This window comes from Numenius arquata, chromosome 3 (assembly GCF_964106895.1).
Source record: "Numenius arquata chromosome 3, bNumArq3.hap1.1, whole genome shotgun sequence".
Lineage (NCBI taxonomy): Eukaryota > Metazoa > Chordata > Aves > Charadriiformes > Scolopacidae > Numenius > Numenius arquata.
In genome coordinates, this window is record NC_133578.1 from 46,167,913 (window position 1) to 46,191,986 (window position 24,074).

At 39.9% G+C, this 24,074-nt stretch overlaps 1 protein-coding gene across 1 annotated transcript in view; it reads right to left on the reverse strand.

The window, feature by feature from the left end:
• Positions 1–163: 163 nt before the first annotated feature.
• The window catches only part of TNS3 (tensin 3), a 263,074-nt gene continuing 239,163 nt past the window's right edge, over positions 164–24,074 (reverse strand). The window contains exons 23-32 of the mRNA XM_074145629.1: positions 22,656–23,290; positions 21,934–22,020; positions 19,543–19,674; positions 17,032–17,127; positions 14,558–14,635; positions 12,771–12,848; positions 8,979–9,147; positions 7,657–7,725; positions 7,498–7,524; positions 164–6,521 (exon numbers count right to left, since the gene is read on the reverse strand). Coding sequence (XP_074001730.1) covers positions 6,377–6,521; positions 7,498–7,524; positions 7,657–7,725; positions 8,979–9,147; positions 12,771–12,848; positions 14,558–14,635; positions 17,032–17,127; positions 19,543–19,674; positions 21,934–22,020; positions 22,656–23,290 — 1,516 coding nt within the window. The 3' untranslated portion in view covers positions 164–6,376. The remainder of the gene's footprint in view (positions 6,522–7,497; positions 7,525–7,656; positions 7,726–8,978; positions 9,148–12,770; positions 12,849–14,557; positions 14,636–17,031; positions 17,128–19,542; positions 19,675–21,933; positions 22,021–22,655; positions 23,291–24,074) is intronic.

Here is a 24,074-nt window from a genome sequence, read left to right on the forward strand (position 1 = left end):
TATATATACAGAGAGAAGTTTGTGTCCTGGGAAGCTTCCTGCTGAGGTCTGAGGGCCTCTTCTCATCACTTGCATATTCCAGCTTTGAACAGCTATCATCTACTTCAATGGGAGTTTCACATTAGCTCGTGAATGAGAAGACTGGAAACTAGCACTTCAACAAACAAATCAAATTAGTTCTGTTTATTTTTACAGTTGGATTATTTTACTGCAGTAAACAGAAGCAAGTAAATTTATTTCCTGGACCAATTCCATCCCACATTCCCCAGCCATAGTGCATTTCATTTAAGTTTGTTTTTCAGTATTTTCTTTCACACCTGCCATCTGCTTTAAAGTCAAATCACAACGTGTAATATAATACAGTTGGTAAGAGGAGAAAGCTCAAAAGTCAAATTTAATTAGGCGGGATATGAATAGCTGTAGATTAAAAAAAAAGTTTGAGGACAGTATGTACACAATACCAAAAAAAAAATATCATTGTTGTGTAATAAGCTAATTCTGCTTTTTCAAGAACTCCTGAAATAACTCTGCCAAAGATTTTCACAATGATGAGAATGTACTTCAATGATTTTAAAGGCCTAGTTTTTTAAAAGGTCATGCAGGAATTTTAGGTGAATCAATTTCTTAAGACTGCTTAGATTACTGGGAGGGCACAAGCAGTTGTTTGCAACCCTGAACAGTTTCCATATAACTGCCAGAATTGCGTACCTAAGAAGAAATCTTTATGGGTCAAAGCCCCAGCTGTTTGTGGATCACAGAATCATAGAATGGTTTGGGTTGGAAGGGACCTTAAAGATCATCTAGTTCCAAACCCCTGCCCTGGGCAGGGACACCTGTCACTAGACTACATTGCTCAAAGCCCCATCCAGCCTGGCTTTGAACACCTCCAGGGATGGGGCATCCACAACTTCCCTGGGCAGTGGACACCTTCCAGTGTCTCACCACCCTCACAGTAAAGAATTTCTTCCCAATATCTAATCTAAATCAACCTTCTTTCAGTTTAAAACCTTTACCTCTTGTCCTATCCCTACACTCCCTGATTAAGACTCCCTCCTCATCTTTGCTGTCAGTCCCCTTTAAGTACTGGAAGTACTGGTCTCCCCGGAGCCCTCTCTTCTCCAGCCTGAAAAACCCACATGCTGGAGACAGTCCAGTGAAGGGCCATGATGATTAAGGGACTGGAGCATCTCTCCATTGCGGAAAGGCTGAGAGAGTTGGGACTGTTCAGTCTGGAAAAGAGAAGGCTTGGAGGGGGAATCTTATCAAAATGTATAAAAACCTGAAGGGAGGGTGACAAAGAAGAGGGAGCCAGGCTCTTTTCCGTGGTGCCCAGTGACAGGACCAGAGGCAATGAGCACAAACTGAAACACAGGAGGTTCCCTCTGAACATCAGGAAACGTTTTTTTACTGTGAGGGTGATTGAGCACTGGCACAGGTTGCCCAGGGGGACTGTGGAGTCTCCAACCTTGGAGATACTCAAAACCCATCTGGACATAGTCCTGGGCAACTGGCTCTAGATGGCCGTTAGAACAGGGGAGTTGTACTACATGACCTCCAGAGGTCCCTTCCAACCTCAACCACTCTGTGATTCTGCAAATATTAAAATATTAAAATTGGTACAAACATTTGTGCTTTATGCAAGACACTAAATGTCTTCAAAGGTAGGGAACAGTCCTGGTTTGATATCCCTTGTAGTGACATGTAATGCAAATCCCTTCTCAGTTATTCAGCAAGATCCTTGAACTGCCCAATACCTCCCCTTTGCCCTCTTGGTAGTCTGCCAGACTTGCTAAGTCCCCTGCAAGCTTCCTGTTTCTGACTTATGCTTTTGAGAACTTCTTTAGCTATCTGCCTTCTTAATTGCCTTTGTGCACACTGCCTGATGTAGTTCATGCTACTGTAACCCTTGCGCTACGTTGTCAACAGCAGAAGCTGAGTAGGGGCTTACTCTGCCCACCTGGCGGGCCAAGCTTTCTTGTTTCAAGAGTTTTCTAATACAAATATTTAAAAAATCACAAGGCAGAAGCTTGTGCCCCTTTTAAACTCTGGCTGTTCACTTTAGGGTCCCTCCAAATAAATGATTAAACTGGCAAAGAGTTAAAAAAACCCAGGCCTCTGTACCCCTTGAAAGACAAAAATGTAAGGGCTGAGCGCTGACTTGTTGAGCCTTGCCAGAGGAAGACTGGAAGAGGGACACAAGGGGGGTCAGATCTTTTGCTATAAATACTTCAGGGAGAAAACAAGTTATTCATGCTAAGAGACAATGCTGGCAGAAGAACAACTGCATATAAACTAGCTGTGAATACATTTAGGATGAATACTGAAAGCAGATTTTCATCCAGTGGAGCAAAGCGATCCCAGAGCAGCCTCCAAAGAGGAGCAAGAGCAGCACACACGCACAATGGCACCCGAGTTCAAGAACAAGAATTTAACAGGAGACTGCACTCTGACACAGAAGATCCATTTGAGTGTTGCATCCTTATCATCTGTTCCACATTATAATTCATTCTGATAAAAGATGAATACTTTTCATTAACAGTTCTCTTGCCTGTTCCATCCACGCATAAACCTCACCATGGCCCCTAGTGATGAATGTCAAGGACACTGAAAAATTCCTGCCAGCCTATGCCTCATGGAAAAGGCATCCATATGACATACCAGAGTTTATCAGTCTCAGAAATAATCCCAATAAAGCACGTATATTATTCAACCTTCAGTGTGTGGCTGACGCACAGATTTTGTAATCAGAGAGCGAGGGGTTAGATTTCTCACCCCCCTCATGCTCCTCTGGAAGCTTTTTCAATGTAGTCACTGTGGAGGTACAGTTAAATGGGTACAGACATCAGCTACTCTTCCTACTTACACTGAAATACGCAATGCAGGCAAAAGGCACTTTTATATCATTATAACCACGAATGAACTAGGAAAATCATATGCTTTAACTAGACTTGAACCACTAACACAGACTCATGGGAAGTTAAGTGCTTGAAAAGAAATCTTTAAGAAAGAAAACTAAACCCATTTCAGCACGCAACGTATTCTTACTTCACCAAGGTTTTGCTCATCAGCTGGTTTTCAATGCCAGAAGGTAATTTGCTTTCAGAACAGACTGCCCTGTAACATTATGTTGTGAAATTTCACATTCATAATTTTATTATAATCGGAATAGAGGCAGTATCTGGAAAGCAGAGAAAATGACTATACAAAGAATTTATAGAACATTCATTTACATACTGGAGACCTTTTGATGCTTCTTTACAGTTTCAAAAAAAAAGGCAAAAATTTTCACTAGCAGGTAAATCCAAGAAGGAAACATTAAATTTTTAATGATACTGTTGGATACATGGAAACCATTTAATTAAAAACATGGCTTTTAGCATTTTTGTAGTTTAACACTGTATAATTATAGTAGTAAATTTACTAAGCAGGTTAATAGGAGTCTGGCTAAATACATGTGTCAACTTGCTGCCGTTAGATATGAAACTGCATATACACATCTACCAAAAACATTTAAAGAAAGTGCTGTATTAACCATTTAGTCTTGTATTTGCCATGAAAATAAGTTTTGTGAATATCTTTCTACATACACTACACAATGGTACATACTGAACTATTTTGCTTTGTACATTTTTTAATTAATTAAAAAGCAAAAGCTTGTTGCAATATACCATCCAAATGAATGCGTAATAGAAAACCTCCCTTAGAAACAGGGCAACTTCCTTTCTCCCCACTTACCAAGTACAGCTGAACTCCCAGGAAGCACCACCAGGAGTGCCAGCATTCAATTCCTCATGCTCTTGACTTCAGCAGGCCTTGAGAAAGCACAAGGAATAAAAAAATAAGGCCCTAAATAGAAACGGTAATACATGGGGGGGGGGAAGAGACTTTCTTTTCAGCCCAAAGGCCAACACTTGGTGCCTATCAAGACACACTAAAATTTAAGTATCATCTACAGAAGTGAAAAAATATAATAAAAAATTCTTCCTCGTTTCAATGCTCAAAACACATCAGATTTAATTCTAATTGAGACAAATCTAATTAAAATGTCAGCAGAATAAATTCACTGGGCTCCAACTGGCTGACTAGATCAGGCAACTGGGTTCTTGGTGCATCAAAAGAATATTAAAAGGAAACTTGTTCTCTCATGTTTCAAAAAGATCAAAGCTCCTAAAAGTAAGAACTGCATTTGTTTTTGGATGGTACATAAGCACTGTGTAAGTAGCATACCTCTGTGTCAGAAGAACAGAATTATTTGGTACAAATCAGGGGCACTTGCCTTTGTTGCTTCAACGGTAGCTACTATGCTTTGGAATGCTTCACCCTTCCACACACATCCAATGCCAACTGCTACTAATACACCACTTCCCGCTCCAAACACATTCAACTTCAAATCTTTCTTCTTTCTCCCTCCCTTCCCCACCCCCTTCCTTTGGAAAAGTCTAGAATTATTTATACAAAATTCATAGTTACACAAATAATTTGGTAACACTTCGGCTATAGACACTGAATAAGGTTTATGGTCCTAATACTTTAGGAAATAGGAAGAGAGCTGTTAATAAAAAATAGATCATAATTTATACAGGACAAACATAGTTCAAATTGGTGGAACCTTCTTACCATGTAGCCCAAACAGAGTTTCCTATTCCATTTAACCATTATTTAGTAAAAGGGGATAAAAGAATTAAATCCTCGAAGTGGCTACAGTTACTAGTTAATCCAGTGCATCATGCATCAGCATACCGAATTCAACGTGTTATTTTATTCCTCGGGTTAATATAATGTTGACAGCCACACATCAAACAGAGGCAATGAAAATTTTCAGCACTGTCACACTCAAGCTGCTTTATTACTATCAGTTCTGATATGGGGGTCTAGTACTGTTCTTTTTGGAGTGAATGGGAATTACACAGTAGACCTCAGCAGCTCACTCACCAAGTGAAGGCTTCCACTGTAACAATCCATAGCCACTTTCTGTAAAGCTAACTGGCACTTTGTTATGCATTTACATTAATGATGTGTTTAGAAAGATACAGGGATATGTACAAGTGTGACGGCTGTAAAAATCATGACATAAATGCTCTCAAGAAATGGGACAGTAACAAAATCAATTTGACTCCCTTTTGGATTTCCTGACTCAAGGAATTATTTAAAAAAAAAACAAAACACCACATTATAAACCAAAAATAGTTCCTACAGGTAAAAAAAAGCCAAAAAATCTCCCAAACTCCAACAAAAAGGGGGCCAAAAGAATCCACAAATATGATTATGTATTAAATAGGGAAACAAATGTTACTACCAAAACAGTATTGCAGAGACAGGAAATGGGAAGTACCTTTTCACTGTAAGACAAAAGTCAAAATATAAGACTCTACTGCCTATAGCAAGGCACGGGCTATATACACTTTTACTTATGCAAAATAGTGCTAAAGAGGCAAAGCTCAACAATGGTCTGGTTTAAGAATATCCATATGACATATCAACATCTGGGATCTACTATAAATAAACAGGCACAGGTAAAAATACATAAATTATAAAATTTTCTTCTTTTCTTTTACCTCACTTTTTTCCTGTAATTATTAAAATACAGAATCTTCTCTGCTTAGTTCTCTATATTAAAAAAAAGTAATACAAAAAAAAACCCAATTACGGAACAGATTTCCATGCAACCTTTTTATTTTCTTCAGCTACCTGCCCTTTATTTAAAATTTTTCAAACTAGAACAGCCCAGCCTTCTTAATACTAAATACAGAGCAATCTCCCTGAATATTCCACATTGCTGCTCCTTTCTTACCAGAAATCAACTTGCACAAACCTTCTCTTCACGTACATCTTCCCCCTTCTCCATTCAGTTGCCATCACTGAGCACATAAAGGTGAAGGGAAGAGCAAATAAGTCTTCCTCAGACCATCATTCTCTTAAGAGCGTATTTGCAAAGCCTATAGCTACCATTGATGCAACTACAGCAAGTGTCTTTGAGGAGGTTATATAAAAAAATTTTCTGCACAAGAATGTAGTGCAGCCTAATGAGTATTTCTGCTCCAATAAATGATGAGAAACAGCATATGAAAATATATTAGAAACCCTTCAGGAGAAAAGTTTTTAATTTATGCTTCATTCAGGTATGGGCTACATGGGCTTGGGTGGCATCTGGTTTCTTTTGTTTTGTCCTTTGATATAAAAACAAAGAAATAATGCTTTGTTAAGTCACAGGAGTCTTCAATTAAAAGGCTGAACTCTTGCAAACACAATGCAGATAGACCATTCTCTGCTTTCCTTCTTGGGAATGACAAGGTTCAGACATTGCTGCTGAATAGGCTTTCTCCCTCTCACAGTGCTTTCCTTCAGTGAAGCGCTCCAAGTCAAGGAAGGAGAGGCATCAGATCTTCTTCTGGGATCCGATCATGACCTTTGACACAAAGTTCACAATGGCGCTGGCAGGTTGCTCTGGATCGTGCTCTGCAAAGAGGTGGCATACGTTGTCTGTGGCACTGCCTTGCTTCCTGGCAACGAACCCAAACACTCTGCAAGGGCAACAATCACAGTACATCAGAGAAAAGACAGACAGGCTGCCTTGTTTCATAAAGCAGAAGAGATACTGTAGAAACCAAAAGCACAAATCAGGTTTCATCTTTTCTGATGGACAAGGTCCTGTGTGACTGGTAAACAGTAGTGCAGACGCATCAGTCAACTTAGGAGCTCCTCTGTGGCTCGGGATGGCCAGAATTGGGGAAGGAGATTTTCCCCTTCCTTCTACTCTGTCTATATTGAATCCTGTACTGTTTGCTGTCAGAGACGTACTGGTGACCCTGGGGATATATTTCATCTGGTTCAATACTGCTGTTCTCGTACCTGCCTCGGGGGGTGTGTGGTGTGGTGTGTCAGGAATTGCCTCCGGAAAGGTTCTGAAGGCCACACATCTCAGTGGACAGAGTACTGGAAACGGGACTTAGGCCTTTCTGTTCTTTTCCAGAAACCAGGGTCTGAGCAGTCTCTGTTTGGCTTTTTTCTTTTGGTAAAAGGGGGACAATGACATTTGCCTTCAACAGAAAACACTTTGTAATCCACTGGTAATTATATATCTACACCACAGACTAGTATTACTAGGAGTGTTTGCATCTATATGCCGGGGGGGGGATTTTTTTTTTTTAAAAGCTATCAGTCCGAGCGAGACAAGTAAGCTTGTGGTAGTGTTGCTGGACAAGTGGAAATAAAACTGCATAGCAAATGGCTCTGTTTTCATTTCTGAAACTTCAGTCAAATCACAGACCTGCAATCTAAATAAACCAAGTCAGCCCCAGCTCCAGACATCCCACCACCACATAATTAGGCCCTGATTTTCAGAGGCCCAGACAAAGTGGGCAAAGAGACTTTTGTCTCTGAGCAGCTGCCTTCCCTTCTGCATCTCTGACAAAGAAAATTTAGAACACTGAGAAACTGATCGCTGTAATGATATTCCCAAAACATTCAGTTAAAAGAGACTCAGAGGTGTCCACTTACTTTGCAGAAAGGCCATCTTTCATCCATCTTGTTGTCCATTAAGAAAGTATTTAAAAAAAATAATAAAGGAATGGAGAAATAAAAATGAAACATACATTAGCTTTCTTTGTAGATCAACAATACAAACAACCTATTAGAAATACTGCTTGTCTTCCTTACTTTCTGTCCTGTGGATCCAAAGCACAGAAAATAACAGTGTTGACTGGATAATGTCGTCGAAAAAAGAGCCTGGATAAGAAGAAATAAAACAAGTTTTAGGAATAGTTAAGATGCTTAAAATTCTAAACAATTAACAGATCTGAAAAATAAATCCTATTTAATCTAAATTTAATAATGACTATATGTTCTCTTTGCTATCTAAGTGACTTTGAAAGCCACTTGAACTGCTCCAAGCAAATAAATCCATATTTAGAATAGTAACATTAAGCTTTAGAACCAAAACTGACCCTCAAGCTAAGAAAAAGAACTAGAAGAATAAAACGCATTTTTTCTAAAAACTGGCCACTTAGATACTATGTCAGTGGGAAATGCAACTTCTTGGAACTTGTGAATAATTTAATCATATCAAGTTTCAAAATATAAGCACTCCTAGGCATTATAACTTAAGGTTTTGTTCTTGTTCTGCTATAAACAGTTGCAGACCCCCTGGAATTAAGAAGTCTGGCACTTTTTTTTTTCTCAAACCTATAATGAATCCCTGTTGTCCCTCCTTTGTTACTGTCAGTTCTCAAATCTAAGAACTTTGTGGTATCCTTAATAGCATGCAGTACAAAGTAAATATAAACTAACTTTTTAACATAGTATTTTACAGACACTATTTCAACTATTGGAGATACACAGTGTCTACTTAGGCCAGCTCTGTTAGTGATACTAGTGAAAGACGGTGCGAAGATAAATTATGCCACTAAATAGGTTGAATACCAAATGATGGTAAAGCCATTACTTTTCCTTTTTGTAAGAAATAACAACAATGGAAAAAAATGCCATGGCAAAGTGACTTTCCAGAGGTAAAAGCTGCCATGTGGAAGTAATGTCCATTGCTTAAAACATTCATTCTCCAGTACCGCAGACAGCTGACACTGTCACTCTCATTCTTTAGACAATCCTATTATCCTCTGAGACAGCGGCTGCAGAACACAACTAGAAAAATCAAATCAACAGCAGCCGACGCTTGTTGGGGACAAGGCTGGATATTCTCTTCCCATCCACCACGGCTTTTGACACAGTCTCCCACAGCATCCTCATAGGGAAGCTTAGGAAGTGTAGGTGAGATGAATGGACAGTGAGGTGGATTGAAAACTGGCTGAAAGACAGAGCTCAGAGGGTCGTGATTAGGGGCACAGAGTCTAGTTGGAGGTCCATAACAAGTGGTGCTCCCCAGGGGCCAGTACTGGGTCCTGCTTTGGCAGGGGGGTTGGACTAGATGATCTCCAAAGGTCCCTTCCAACCCCATATCATCCTGTGATCCCTCTTTTGCTTACTTTCTTTGGTTATCTGTCAACGTGATTCCCTGTGCAGACACCTTGAAATGGACAATGGTTGAGATAGGAGGAGGATCTTGCGTCAGCGTTAGGCTCAAGGCTTTCTGTACTGCCTGGTAGCCCGTAAGTGACTCCATCTCCACTGAACTCAGGTACCAAACATTACATGCTGTAATGAAAGAGGGGGAAGACTTTGAGAAGTCATTACACAACAGCAAGCAAATGGTTATCTTCTGAACAAAACCAAACAAAATGTAGATTTTCCACCTTTGTAGAGTAAACAGGGAAGACCGGCAGTAAACCGCCAAGTGTTCTACGTGTGCCTCACCTTGTCCCACTGTTGTTTCAGAGTTTAACACTATAATTTTGGAGGTCATAAGCCTTTTGCTGTCCCTTTGTTTTTAATACCTTCATGGATAAGCCTGTTATAATAATGACTGTATTTATCTATTACCAAAGACCCTGAAATTTAAATAAATATAAGACAGCAGAGAGAGAGAGACCAGTCATAGGCACTACCACAGCAAAGTTATTCCTGAGGGGAAAGAATGGGGATATTTTGCTTTTAAGTTCAATTACAGTAGCCAATCAGAAAGCACACGTTTTTGCAGAATATTCTCACACATTTTACACTTTCAAATGGTATTTAAACTATATTCAAAGGAAACCATTCACTTGTTTGGCAAGACAGGAACATTTTCACCCCATAAAGAATTGAGGGTTGCTGCAAATCTCACTTCTCATTAATTCCGTAGTGGTTTGCATGTTTAGTGATTTTAGGGCAAACAAAACAACTTCCACATTAAGAAAAATTACTGACTTACGTATTTTTAGGTCTATTCTTTACCTCGGGATGCACTTAACTTTTAAAAGCCCTATTCCTCTCCTAGAAATATTAGTAACTTCTGAAGTATCTCTATAAAATAGAAGCTCATTGGTTTCTAAGGCTACAGAACAGACAACTTTTTTTACCTGGTCTCAGATCAAATCTGCAGTGAGCATTAGCAAAAGAAGTATTAATATTATGTAGCGTTATATAGTAATACTATAGTACTGTGTACTACTGCATAGTAACATGGTAACAGTGCCGATAACACTATATTGTATTAGTTATTATTATTTTTAAGTAGTATTAATAAAATTATTCACATGCTTAAATACTTTGGGATTGTGGTATCAAGTCAAATTTACAAGCAGATTAAGAACATTTTTGAAACTGAAAAGCCCTCTTAGTCTTAATTCTACAGAGCAAGCAAAAATGATTAAACACATCCATAGCTAAACACCGGTACCAAAAGACTTTGTTTTGGTAAAAACATTTGTGTGGGTACCCACAAATTCTGTAGGACAGAATTTACAATTCCAGCAGCTGACGCGTGCAAATTACTATGCTAATATTTCATTTGTTTAGCAGTTCAGGTTGGTTTGCCAGCCTTCCTATGAAAGCAAAGATAAATCTAATTAATTTATGATTTCTTATTTATCCTCTTTTCATATGGTTATTCTGTAATCTGACTACAGCTTTATCCTATGACTGTTTACATAAAATACACAGCTACACACTGGCACTTTCAAACCAACCAAGCAATCATACAGGTGAAGCCTGCATAAGCGTGAGTTTGATGCCAGCATGATGATCAGCCCTGTAACTTCCAGCTCTGGAGTGTGTGTCAGTGAAAGAAGGGATCCACAGATTTGATTTGTTTGGTTTGTAAGTGTAAAATTTCCCAAATGTATTTGCACACTGGTGTGGTATTTTCAATAACCATTCGAAAACTTCAAGGTTATTGAATCAATTACTATACAAATGCAGAGCAGGATTTAAGACGACGAATGGCAAGTTCAACGAGGCCTTCTTTGCCTATCCAAAGGCAAATGTCTATCCAAAATTCTCAATAACATTAATTGTAAATAACATTGGTTGGAACAAGATGATCTTTAAGGTCCCCTCCAACCCAAACCATTCTATGATTCCAGGCCATAAGCCCTCCTCTTCTCACATTATTACTGTGTATATTTGGTACAGATCTAAAGCTCTTCATTATCCTGTGAGCCTTTCCCACCACAGTAAGCTTGCCTTGTTTCAGTCACACTCCTCACCACTTCTGAGACCCAGATGAAGGGTGTTCCTTCCTCTTCTGCCACACACTGTATTGGTGTCAACAGTCTGCGTTCAGGTTTTGTTTCTAAATGAAACAGCCAAACATTTTGTCTAGATTGCCCTCAGTGTGATAGTTCAAAAGCAGTCACCAAATACAGCAGATTCCTTTACTTCTGTAGCACAACAAATAACATATGGAACCTTTTTCACAAGTGTTGGAAAGTGCAAAAATGGCAGCTTAAAAAGATGATTACAGGAAAGGAAAGGTAATGAGAAAAGCTGAAAAAGTTCTCATTTAAGAACATGCATGGTCTCAATGACAGCAATTCCACATAAACCACACTCAAGGCCTGAACAAAAGGAAGACATCTGTGCCTTCTGTGCAATCCCTGCAACGTTGCTGCTCTCATCTTCCACAGGTGGCATTTTGGAGTCATGTCCATGCTACCACCAGAAGCTACACAATGTGGCCAGTTCAAGCAAACCCTGCTGCTTTCAGACTGGGAACGTGCTTTGTTCAGAATGCTTAGTTCCTTGACTGTATTCGTGGAAACAGCCATGAAGAACGGGGATGTATTTGGGGCAGAAATTTTTGCTGCCAAACAGGAAGGTTAATAAAGCAGGGTCTGTTCTAGGGAAAAGCACTTCTTTGTATAGTTTCTAGTCTTCAATTGTCACTCTCTAGGAAGCAAAGGATTTCCGGTCAGCTTCTCCATTTAGATAATGACTAAATGCTCATTAGGTTTTTCAGACAGCTATAAAAATGATCGTTCTAGGAAAACACATCTTTTTTTTCCTTGTGGAGTGGGAGAACGGTGGGGTAAAGCAGGGCAGGCAAAAAGTCCATCTGCTTTGACTGAACTGCAGGTGATCATACAAGGTCGGATAGTTAGGACACCACCACACTTTTTCAGACAGGCTATTCCACTAGCTGTCTCCGGGGCAGCTGCACACAAACAAAGCAGATGAGAAGCAGAGCACATCTCTACACAGCTGCTGCAAATACGTCTATTTGAGGGCAATACAGATGGTACCAATGCACAGCATCACATCATTTGGAGGTAATACTGTAAGGGGTCTTCTGTCACATCAATGAGTTCACAGTAACACAACTTAAATTGCCAGAACAGGTGCTGCAAGTATGCATGAGAATCTATAAAACAGCATCCAATGGAAAAGACACTGGACATTTCCACAACTGGGCATTTTTATTATTTTTTTTTCATGTTGATGGGACAGTGAGCATTTTCCAGTGGTATTGTTTACACCTATGCTGAGAATTAACCCTACTAAACACTTTCCTTAGTTGCCTTTTGCAGACCTCAGACATAGTTCATGAACCTCTGCAACCACAGGTTGAAAATACCTTCTCCTAAGTTTTATGAAATTATGAAAGCAGTGTCACCGCTTAAAATTTGCTGTGCTTGAACCAACGCCTGTGTACCTCATGTGTGTACCTTCTCATGGGAGACACAACTGGAAAGCAAACACAGGGCTGTAGGAGCTGGCTGCAGAAAACAGAAAGAACATGGTACGTATATCCTCACAGTCCCCTTTACACTTCTACACAGCACTCTAAACTTAACTGCTCCCTTTAAACATCCTTCAGTCCAGTCTAAGCTTCAGCTTCTCCCAGCCTGTAAGATATAAAATTTGGTGACAGTCAAATGCAAGGAAAAAGTTTAACAGACCTGCACCCTGTTTGAGAAGCTCCGCTGCTGAGTTGGCAGCAGTTTGTGGAGAAGTCTCTGCTATCTCCTCCAAGGGATCTGCAAATAGAAAACACTGTCCATGTCTTGGCTGGATTTGAATCGACAAATCAATGCACATGGTCAAGTATAAGTTTAGCTTTTGTAATTGTGATCTCATCTATTGGACAACTCTTGGCCAGAAACATGAAACAATATTGTATCTGCAACTATAACCATTCGTGTGGGTTTTGTGCCGCATCAGGTTTTTTACCTCCATTGCTGCAGAAGGGATGCTCAACCTTTACTTTCTGACAGTAAAAGACATAACTACATAGCATATGCTGCTGGGACACACATGATGTCACATTAAAACAACACCAATTCCCTCACTACAGCCTCAAATTTTTTTAAATAGTGCAATTTTAATTATCTCATTTAACTTGCATAATTTACATTAATTTAGGCACAAAGACTTTGCATTTCTACAATGAAATCAATTAATTATATTTTGATTCAGGAGATGACAACATAGTCCTTTCTTCATACTTATGTAGAAAACAAACATCTGAATTATTAAGACAGCAGTGGAATCTTTGTTTCCCTATCTTCTGTTAAAACTAGTGAGAAAACTGTACATCAGCATGCTATTTCACAGTTATATAAATGCATGTAAAAAGATTTCACTTGATGTTGTATTTAACACGATGCATGCTGTCTTTGAATACATCCAAATGAGGAAGAGACAATAATGCCATGTGTAATACTATTCACATGTTTAGAGTTATTCATATGCTTTAAATAGTCCATGCACTGTGTCTAGAATCATTAACGACAGACGATCATCTTAAAATGTGTGATCATATCAGATTCAAAAATAAATTCAAAATAAAATCTCACTGTGGTATGTTTATTCAGGACAAAGCAAATGTTTCAGTCTCGCACCTTTGCCAGAACAAAAGAAGCTTTCCATTTCAGGTGAGGAAGATAAGGAGAACAAGCCCACCTACCACACTGGTTTGCCATATAAAGAGATCTCTGGTCACATCTACCACAGCTTGTTTTTGTGCTAAAATGGTTTCATTCATGTATTTGCATAATTCAAATGCTATGTTTGAACACTGACATATGGCCTTTAACAAAAGTTTAAAGAGTTCAGTAAAAAACCACAAGAATGTTTAACATTTCAGTAATACATCTGGTGTTAACTTCATGTGGGAGAGTAACAGACAACTGAATTATGGGGCAAACATAGCTACACTTTGCTGTTGTCTTAGAGTGGTTTATGAAATCACCATAACCAAAATTGAATCACAATCCCATGATGCAACACAGGCTTTTTTGATCATTTACTTAAACAGTATTTGGACCTGTGTAAGTTGCTACTTCTTTCCTGCTGGTGTCACACTCGGGCACGGTCTATTCCTTACCTACTTGCCTTACCAAAAGCCCTTTTTCCACCCAGACCTGAATGAGTGGTTACATCTAACCACACATGGGCGTAATTTCACGTCTGAGAATTGCATTTGTCTTCCTACATGCTAGATTACTGCGTGGATTTCCATAATGCATACGTGCTTATGACTGGAATATCACAGTACTACTCTGCTCACAACTACAGCTTGGATAACGTGTCAGCAGTACTGAAGAATCAGTTTTAAAACACAGCTTCCTTCCCTGTGCGTTCTTGCTTAGACCTCAACTTGTGACATGTTCACCTGCCTTCAGACACTGGCACTTTGAAGCAGAGCTTGGCTGGGTATATCTCTTCCGTACTTTAACGAGCATACCTCTGTCTGGGATGAGCAGCTTGCAGGGCAATGCCAGTGGAGTGATGGAATGCTGATACACCAGAGCTGTCAAACTCCCTGCGGTCAGAAGAGTAACAAGACATGCACAGTTAATTTGCTGGACAACAAGAATGCTTAATAGTTATGTTGGCTCTAAGGTACTGTATAGACCAGGAGGCCTCCTCGCCCTACCCTTTAAAAAAAAAATTCTCTTGGCACCTGAGCCAAGACTGTCTTTGGTCAACATTAATGTGTTCATGTTTCCCAGCACTGTACCAGTTTGATGTACTTGAACTCATTAATCACAATCATATACTCCCTTTTCTTGACTAAATTCTAACCTAAATCGCTTTGCTTCAAATGGAGAAAGCACAAAAATGACAAAAACATTAACATATGGAAGTCAGTAAATTCCTTTCAATGCTCTTAACTTCTGCTACATTAAATGTAGTAAAATCTTACGAAGTTGGTAAGAGCACAAGGGGTCAACACTATGTGTTGAGGCAGAGAAAGAGCAAGGAGTTCTGCCTCTGATCCACTTAGTCTCCTCTGTCTAGTGCTTTGTCTACACATACTTCTGCTTCTAAAGTATAAAAGATGGACTAGATAAAACCTTCTGCATTCAATGCAGCAGTGATGCACATTGCATTCTCTATTAAATTATTCTTCTTCAAGTCATTTGGAGTCATAAATTATTATTCAAGTCATTTGGACTTGACTTAATTAAAATAATTTAACATTAGTCATCCTTAACATTAGCATGTGAGACTGTAGGGAGTGAGAGGAAGGTATAATATTCATCAGTCTGTTTGTACAAAAAAGCCATCCTTCGATCTTGTTTACTAACAAACAATGAACCTTATAATCATGTGCTTGAGAAAAATCACAGCTCACCTCATTTTAGAGCCCATCAAAAATTTCTTTGAAATGGAAAGATGACCCTATTCTGCCAGGGTCTTATAGAAACACGATGACGAGTTGATACTATTAGTCCTTCATTGACTTATCCATACAAGCATGTGATAGTGCATGCCCACCTACCTTGTGAAGTAGTTTTGAGGCTGTACACATTGAAAGATTAGGAGATGCTCAAACCAAATGATTAGTAGGGCTACATATGTGCCATAAACAGGTACTTCAAGATCAAGGTAGGACTGGCCTAAAAATTCTGATTTGAAATAAGTCTAATGCCAAACACTGACAAAATTCTGTCCACCTTTACTTCAAATAGCATTTGTCATTTTACACTTGTTCATTTTACGGTAGATGACCCTTTCACGGATGTATTGGGTGCACGTGAAAAGGCTGGTAGCAGAGGGTGGGAGGGCTGCGGTGCGACCTCTGTGGGAAGAGGCCAGGGGCTGCCATGTGCCAGACACAATCAGCTCCAGCAGACCCATTGCAGGGCACTGCTGAGCCACGGGTGGGATGCCTCTGGGAAGGCATATCTAAGAAAGGGCAGAAAAGGCTGCACAGAGACAAGGGAATAAAAAGAGTATAGCAGAGGGAACACCATAGTCAGGGGAGGAGGAGAAGGAGGTGCTCCAGACACTCAAGCTGACATCACATATCCTGAAGGAACTGTGGCCCGCAGAGAGTGCATGCTGGAGCAGAATTTTTTTCCTGAAGGATGGCAGCCACGGGGAACGCCCACACCTCAGCAGAGAAAAAGCAGGAGAGGGATGGAGCAGCAGAGAGGATCTGTTCTGTAATGACCATACACACCCCATCCCCTCCCACCCTGGGTGAGGAGGGTGAAGAGTTTGGCAGGGGGAGGCAGTGAAGTTGAGCTTGGGAAAAGGGGAAGGAAAAGTATCATTCTGATGTCTGTCTTTGTTTCTCACTACCTGAATATCGATTTTCATTGGCAAAATTTAAATTAATTTTCCCCAAGTTGAGTCTCTTTTGCCCATGGTAGTAACTGGTTAGCAACCTCTGTCTTTGCCTCAACCCAGAAGCTTTCTCATCCTTTCTTCCCTCCTGCCCCAGTGAGGAGGGCAAACGAACAAGCAGCTAGGTAGGTGTTTGGCTGTTTGCCACAACAGGTAATGTGCTCTCATCACAGTACATTAGGTAGGCTGATGCAGCACAATGTACTCTGTGAATGTCTGCCTCCGGTGTCATTTTAGCCAGCTAGTGTACAGTATAAATATAGCACAGGACAAAATAAGGCAAAGGTCTTGAATCAATAAGGCCTGTAAAAGTTATCTAGCACAGCTCTCTGCAGCAGCACTGGTACTGGTAGACAAGCTTGACCACTTGAAGCTTGGTGACGTGTATCTGCGCTAGACTGCCCTGCACATACACTTAAGGTAAATGTGTACAAGGCTCCTATAACCTTAAGATTTCCTACAGAAATCATCAGGACGTGACCAAAGCATTCTCTCATTTGCGCTCTATGCAAGTCTATAAAACAGCTCTGGCAAATGCAAACTGTTTGCATTTTCTGTGTCCCTGTGATGCACAGTACTTACCAAAATATGGTTCATTTGGGCATCCTTTCAAGCGCACCCCCTTGTGAGTCCATTCAATCAGAAAATGTCTCACAAGTTCATTTGACAAATCTCCAACTGCGTGGAAAAAGAAAAAGAAACCTCATGAAGAGAAGCAATGATCTGATAACAGTGTCACAAATTAGCAGGTCTTTATGAAGCAATTTTCCACATTACCACCAAATGTTTTATATACAGCATGCAAAGAATACATTAGATCTGCATTGCTGCTATGTTACAAACTGTAGTAAAAAGGCCATTTTGCAAAAAACAAACAAGCAAATAGCTCATTTTAGACAACCAGAGGAAAAGGTTTTATATATATGTGACTAACATCCAAATATACACTGGTGTCCAGAATGTCCAAAGCATAGCCCCAACTACAGACAGGAACACGACTTCGGAAAACAAATGGTTAGAAATTCTGATGCACTTGCCCATTGGAAAAACTTACATCCAATGTGACAAGGGAATGTTCAGATTTCTAGTGACAGTTCTGTAAGCAGAATTTTTGCAGGTTAAAACAATAGAAAATTTAACTACACAAAGGTAATGATGCCAGTCTCTCGGTGAATTTTTAAGTTTTAAAATGTTTGCAGTTTTACGCTAAGTCTTTGCTCCTGAAAACAAACAATTACATGAAACACTCGGGCTTCACTAGATTTTCAAAGAGATTTTAGATCACTGGATTATTATATTTTTTTTTAGATTTTATCTCTCAGGAATCTAGGAAAAATCAAAATTGTTAAGTTGGATGTAATGTGGAAATTGAAAGACCATATAAAAATTCCCTTGAGATTTAGCATTCTTTTAAACTTATACATACATATGCACGCGTATAATTAAGACAACTTCATTTCTTGAAAGACTGATTCACAGCATTTGACACCTGACTACAAACTGAATCTCTCTCCAAGTAATTAGAGGGTCATTTCACAGCAATGGGACAAAGCTACCCAATCATTCAAACCCTAATAAAAGAGACACAAACACAACTGCTTCCTTCGACTGTGATCCATCAGCCACAGTCCAGGAAACACATGACATTAAGGGCTGCCTTTCAGGCTAATACAGATTAACACATTAATCTGGAGAGCGGAAGCTTCTATGCAAGCAAATATTGCAAAGATCACCTTTTCAAACAACTTACTGTCTGCCATTACGCTCCCACAACATTAAAAATAAATGACTGCAAGGGTATGTGGAAAGGGGAAGCCTGGAACAAGAAACCCTGTGGGAGACTGAACAAATCAGTGCCTTCTGGGATGAAACAGTGGGAATCAAAAAAGCTAAATATCACAGAGTAAGAAGTGGAAGAATGCTACAGTCTCAGCTAAAATTTTCTCTTACTAGCACTTGTCTGTGGTACAACTAACATAAACTGGCTCTTAAAGGTTAGTAGAGTTTGAACTTTCATGGCTTCCTAGTCTTCATTGGTCCGATGATAAAATAAAGATTAGTAAAAATGCCTACAGCCACTCCCCATTTGCCTCCTTGTTGTTGCTACGACCACCCCAGTGCACCCCTGCTGTCTCCATCAAAAAGGACATTGCAGTGGTTCTGCTGATGCTACTTGGCAATCAAAAAGAAGGATTACATGGCAAATTTTTATTAGAAATTGGCTCAAGATACCAGATTAAGTGTACAGAATTTGTAAGTGTTACTGTAATAGAGGTGGGCTGCTAACGTTGCCCCAGAGTAAGCATGAAATCTTAAAAAACAACCTCAACCAACCAACAGCCAACCAACACCAGACAAAACCACACTTCCATAAACATGAACCACTGCTTTCCTGTGTTCTCAGCTGCTTACCTCACCAGGCAGCATGTACTAATGAAACATAATAAGCTTTGTAAAAGGGAAACAGCAGCAATGAAAACCACCCCACCACCCTTGCAGTAGCACAAATGGAGCCAAGACCACTACAGATACTGGCTGCTGTTTCCATGCATTGACTAATGCCTTCTGGATTAATTCTTCTCATTTTACCCTTCACAACTATCAGGCACAAATTATAGGTGGAGGCACTGGAGCTGGGAGAGCAGATGTATTTCATCACTTCTTTTAAACAACTATCATCTTTCCTTAGGGAACCTCCTCAGATTTATATCTAACGTAGAACTGGCTCAAAAGAAAATCCTGGGGTCAAAAATATTCAACCTCCCAGTCAAGCAAAAGCTTTACATGGTGGTATGTGGATCAAATGCAGACTTCTGACTGCTAGGGAGGACCCATTACTGATATGACACTGGTTTTCTATTACGTCGATAAGGTACAATACATGTATACAGCCACTATGAACATACATTTACAAAACATGGTGAAATGTAAAGTACAACAGACATCCAGTCTCATTTAACAATGTACCAAATGGAGCCTGTAATTCAGGTTGCACTTACTAGAAGAGGGGAGATTCCTCTAGACCATTACCCAGTGATAAGGACTTCCTACTATGTATGGCTTGTTGAGTAATAGACAGAAGGCATACAGTACCTCTCTTGTTTAACTGCAGCACAGAAGGAGGTGGTGTAGCAACTTTCATTGCGAGCCCATAGGCACCACGGAAAGAATGACTGTCTCGAACAATAAATGACCCAGGTTCCTTGTCCTTGAGAACAGCAATGGCTGCAAGGGATTCCAGGAAAGAGTGAGAAAAATAGTTCCAGAATAATGCACACATCCAAAAAGTACCAAAGTGCAAATCTATAACTAATAGGAGACTAAAGGAAGTAAGATCCTTTACTCTGTCTCCATTGCTGTAGAACAGAATACAATCAAGCATATTTGGGGCATCTGAGTGCAAACACCTTGTGCAAAGCTCACAGATACTTACTTCAAGAGAAGTCTGAAGTACAGATCCCTACTGATTTTTAAACTAAGAAGTACGTGCAGGTCCCACCAGCATTCCTACAACCCGTGCAAGAGCAAGCTGAGTCCTGCTTATATTTTGTCAACTCGTTAGAAGCATGACGGAGAGCACAGCCTGTAATTCCCAGGCTGACTACACAGCACTGCTTTTCTTTTCCTATGCAGCTTCAATAGGCAGAGCAGATCTGTTTTCATCCACCACCAAGTTTCTGTCCCTGCAAAGCAGTCTCACTCCCTTACTAGTTTTAAAGCAAGGGAAGGGGGGTAAATGAGTATTTGTTCTTTGACTATCCAAGCACTGAAATATTTTACATACATATTCTGTAATCTCTGCTGAAGTGTGATGTGAACTCCTCCCCGTGAGGAACCATTTGCAGGGAAACTGCTCTTGCTTTGCATGAGCCTGCAGCAGACTTTGAAATTTAGTAGCCAAAATCTTAAACTCACTTTGAAAAAAAGACAAAAGGCTCATCTAATGATTAATCTTAAAAAAACCTTAGTACTTTGCTTCTTTTTCCTTAAACTTTTGGGAAATACTATTGTTTGTTTCCACAAGCCTTCAAAGAAACCCTGGAAAAAGCCCAACTTTGATCCTGGAGTCCTTAACTGTCTGTATACAGACATGGAAATAATGCATATGGGGCATGAAGCCATATTTTGCAAGGCCTGAGCAATGATTACATCATAAATACACAAACACACCTTTTCTTTTTCCCATGAAAAAAAGAATAATAACAGATAACCAGGAAAATGCAGATATAATTGTCTCTCTTGTTTAACTAAGTAAAGCAAATTAGTTTATATTCTGCTCTATTCATCTGTCAGATGGTAAAGAAAACAACTATTTTCCCAATAACCTGTCATGTGTTGAGAGGAAGAGAATAAATAAATAAAACCCTGCAATTCAGCAGTACTTGTGTAACACCTGTAAATCCGCAGGGGGACAGTAATCATTTGTCACAGGAGCCGCTCATTAAGCACAGGAAAAAAGAACAAGTGCTCCCCCTCCTCACCATGAAACTATGAACTAGACAGGCATAGCAATTCATCAGCCAATAGCTGAAGGCTATTTTGGTTTACTGTGAACTTCCTTCCCAATGCAGAACTAATTTGTAATTTTTCCTTTTTGAAAATCGCATTTTCAGAATTGCAGTTTAAAGTCCTGGCATAACTCGTTAAATACAGTTCAGTATAGGTGAGTATTACAATGCAGATCAGACCAACTGCATATGCAAAACACCCAGCATGCTTTATTTATGCATTGTTGCAAGGACAAGATGTAAGTTTGTATGTATACATTTTCATATACATAATAAAAGCTTTCTCCATCTCGTTCAATAATACATCTACATACAGATGTATTGAACGAGATGGAGAAAGCTTTTATTATACATCTACATATAGATGCATTATATCTGTATTTTACATCATAAAGATGTTGTTCCATGGGAGTGCTATTTTTAAGAAATAATCTATGTCACTTGCAGCTGACAATGGAATTCAGGCTACAGAATGACAGGTAAATAAGGATGACTTCTAGCTGATGTATTGTTCTCTGATATTTAGCATCTCTCAGCCTATTATCTGTGCAGAGAAACACACATGGCTGAGATCAGGCCAGAGCAGCACACTTGTACTCGAAAGGTTTCTGAGAGCAGACAGCTGTTTGCAACGGCATCACATGTATCTGCTATTCCAAAACCTGGAGCTTTCAGTGAAGTGCATTTGCATCAGCTACCACAGGCAGATTTAAATTAACTTTGTAGTTAGTTCAGTTAGGCTAATAATTTCTCTGATCAACTGAATATTTTTCAAGGACTACTTGACTTCCCTCCACTCTCCAATTCTGCCTTTGGACAAAAGAAATTAAGTGAGGTTGTCTGTGGTCCTTCTAGGTTTTATATTTCTTCTTGTATTTCTCTTAGACATCAGGTATGCATCAAAAAAATTTAAGCGGAATTCACCAACTAGCTTTTCTGGGAATAGATATGTCAGAACGCGTATCAGGTGATATACCTTGTTCTCTTGAAATATCTGGCTTATACCAGAACTTGGATGTGTCCTGGACAAATTTTACTGTCACATGTTTCTCAGTAGTGTTTTCTGTGAAATAAAAGGGAAAAAAAATGTAATTTTTTTTTTTTAAATACAGAAGTATTTTTTACTTTTCTTTACAACTTCTGATCACCTAAATTATTCAAAAAAACTCATGATTAGAAAGACAACTTAGAGAAACTCTGATCTGTTGTAGAACCAGCAAATATAATAATGTACACTAAGATTCTGTACACATTCTTAAAGTTTCATTTTGGAAAACCCCTAAAGGATGAAAACCTCTTATATTTATAAAGCTGTATTAAATACAAAGCTTCTCACTGGAGTCCAGTGACTATACGTCTACATTTTTAACCATTCTTGACAAGTCTAGAAGCATGCAGAGAGAAGCCAGCCCTTATTAGAAGAAGTTAGACTCCAAACCGCTTGCTTGTGGTTTGGCACTTGTAAAGGTAGGCTGCCCATGGCTGACAGAAGCAGAAAACCAGCACAGGAAGAATTTTGCAGCCTTGTTCTCATCCAAAGCCAGTGAACTGGCATCACTTACTGCAAACACTGCAATTCTCTGTGCCATTTTCATTCCATTGCTTCCCCCCCCCTCCCACTTTTTAAATTCCCTCAATGCTTTTTATAAACTTATTTAAAATCTAATGTATTTTGCATTTCTCTGATGCAGAACCTACCTGGCACTGGGGAAGTGCTTAACATTTTTGAGAAATCTGGGAGGACGTTTGGGAAGGGGATGCTGATTGTGCTTCCACTGTGGGGGCTAGAGAAGCCACTTGAAGAAGGTGACACAGAGGCAAAGGAACGGTCTCCTTCAGAGGACCTCTTTTTCTCCGGAAGAGGCGGTTGAGCATTTAGGTTCCCTTCATGGTGCTGCTGAACAGCACTGTTCTGGCTATTGTGTCCAGAGGCCACTGTAAGAAAGTTTTGTGTCAAAAAGCCATTGTCCTCAGCACTTGCCACTGATGAGCTCATGGTTTTAGGAGAGATGCTGGTATTGGCCATGAAAGTAGCTTGTGTCTCCTCTCGGGGGGAGCTGCTGCCCCTGCCGCAGCTCAGGTAGGCCCGGGCACTGCTGCTGGCAGCAGGTTCTTGTTGTGTCTCTGCTGGTGAGTTCTCCAGGCTGTTCAAGGTAACCATTTGCAGTCCTGGAGTTTGGAAATCAGACAAGAGAGAGACATCTTGCACGGCGTTCGAAAATTCAGAGGGCACAAGGTAACCTCCCAGTGGCCGGCTGTTTCCCATTGAATGCTGGAGCAACGGGGAAGCTTTGGGGCTGCTTTCAAGCCAAGCATGTTCTGTGGCAGAAGAGCTGTCAAAAAAAAACCAAAAATTGAACACAAAAATAAAAACCAGCCAAATCATCCCCTTAAAACATCAGTGTACAAGCCATACTGCAGCGATCATTGGAAGCAATGAATCACTTCACCCAGGACAACACCCGAGGGTGCTCTTTGACAACACGCTAGACCTGGTGATGTAGCTGGATCAAGAGATTGCAGCCCCACTCTGATCACTCACTCATTTCTTCAGTGTAGGTCATTACTTTCTGCCTCATCTCACCCTCCACCTAGGATGATGCGACAGTTTCTGAATTTGCACTGTAAACTGTAAACCAGGCCATCAAACTAATCACAGTTAAAAATACTCTTCCTGCCCCCTGTTTGAGAGGGTTACTTTTAATTTGAATCAATTTAATAAGGTTGTTCACAGCACAGTGGCTGCTTCACATACAGTGGTCCTGGAGATGTCTACATGGTGAGCTGAAGTGCTACTTGAAAAAAAGCAGTAGGAGGCAAGAATTTCTTAAGCTAAGGCTGCCATCAAAGGCGGACGTTTATGGAAGAAAACTGACACTGCCACAGCAGTTCTTACATGCTGACCCCTTATGCTCATTTAAAACAAACAAACAAAAATGAAAGAAAAAAGGAAAGAAATGGGCTAAGGAGGTAGTTGTGCATCATACCACAAAAATTGAATAACTATGATAAGAACACATTTCCCAAGACCCAACTCTTAGGCCCAGGTTCCTTTTAATAGAATTTATATTTAAAAAGGGAGGCAGGTCCAGTGGATAATTTGATGATGGAATCATT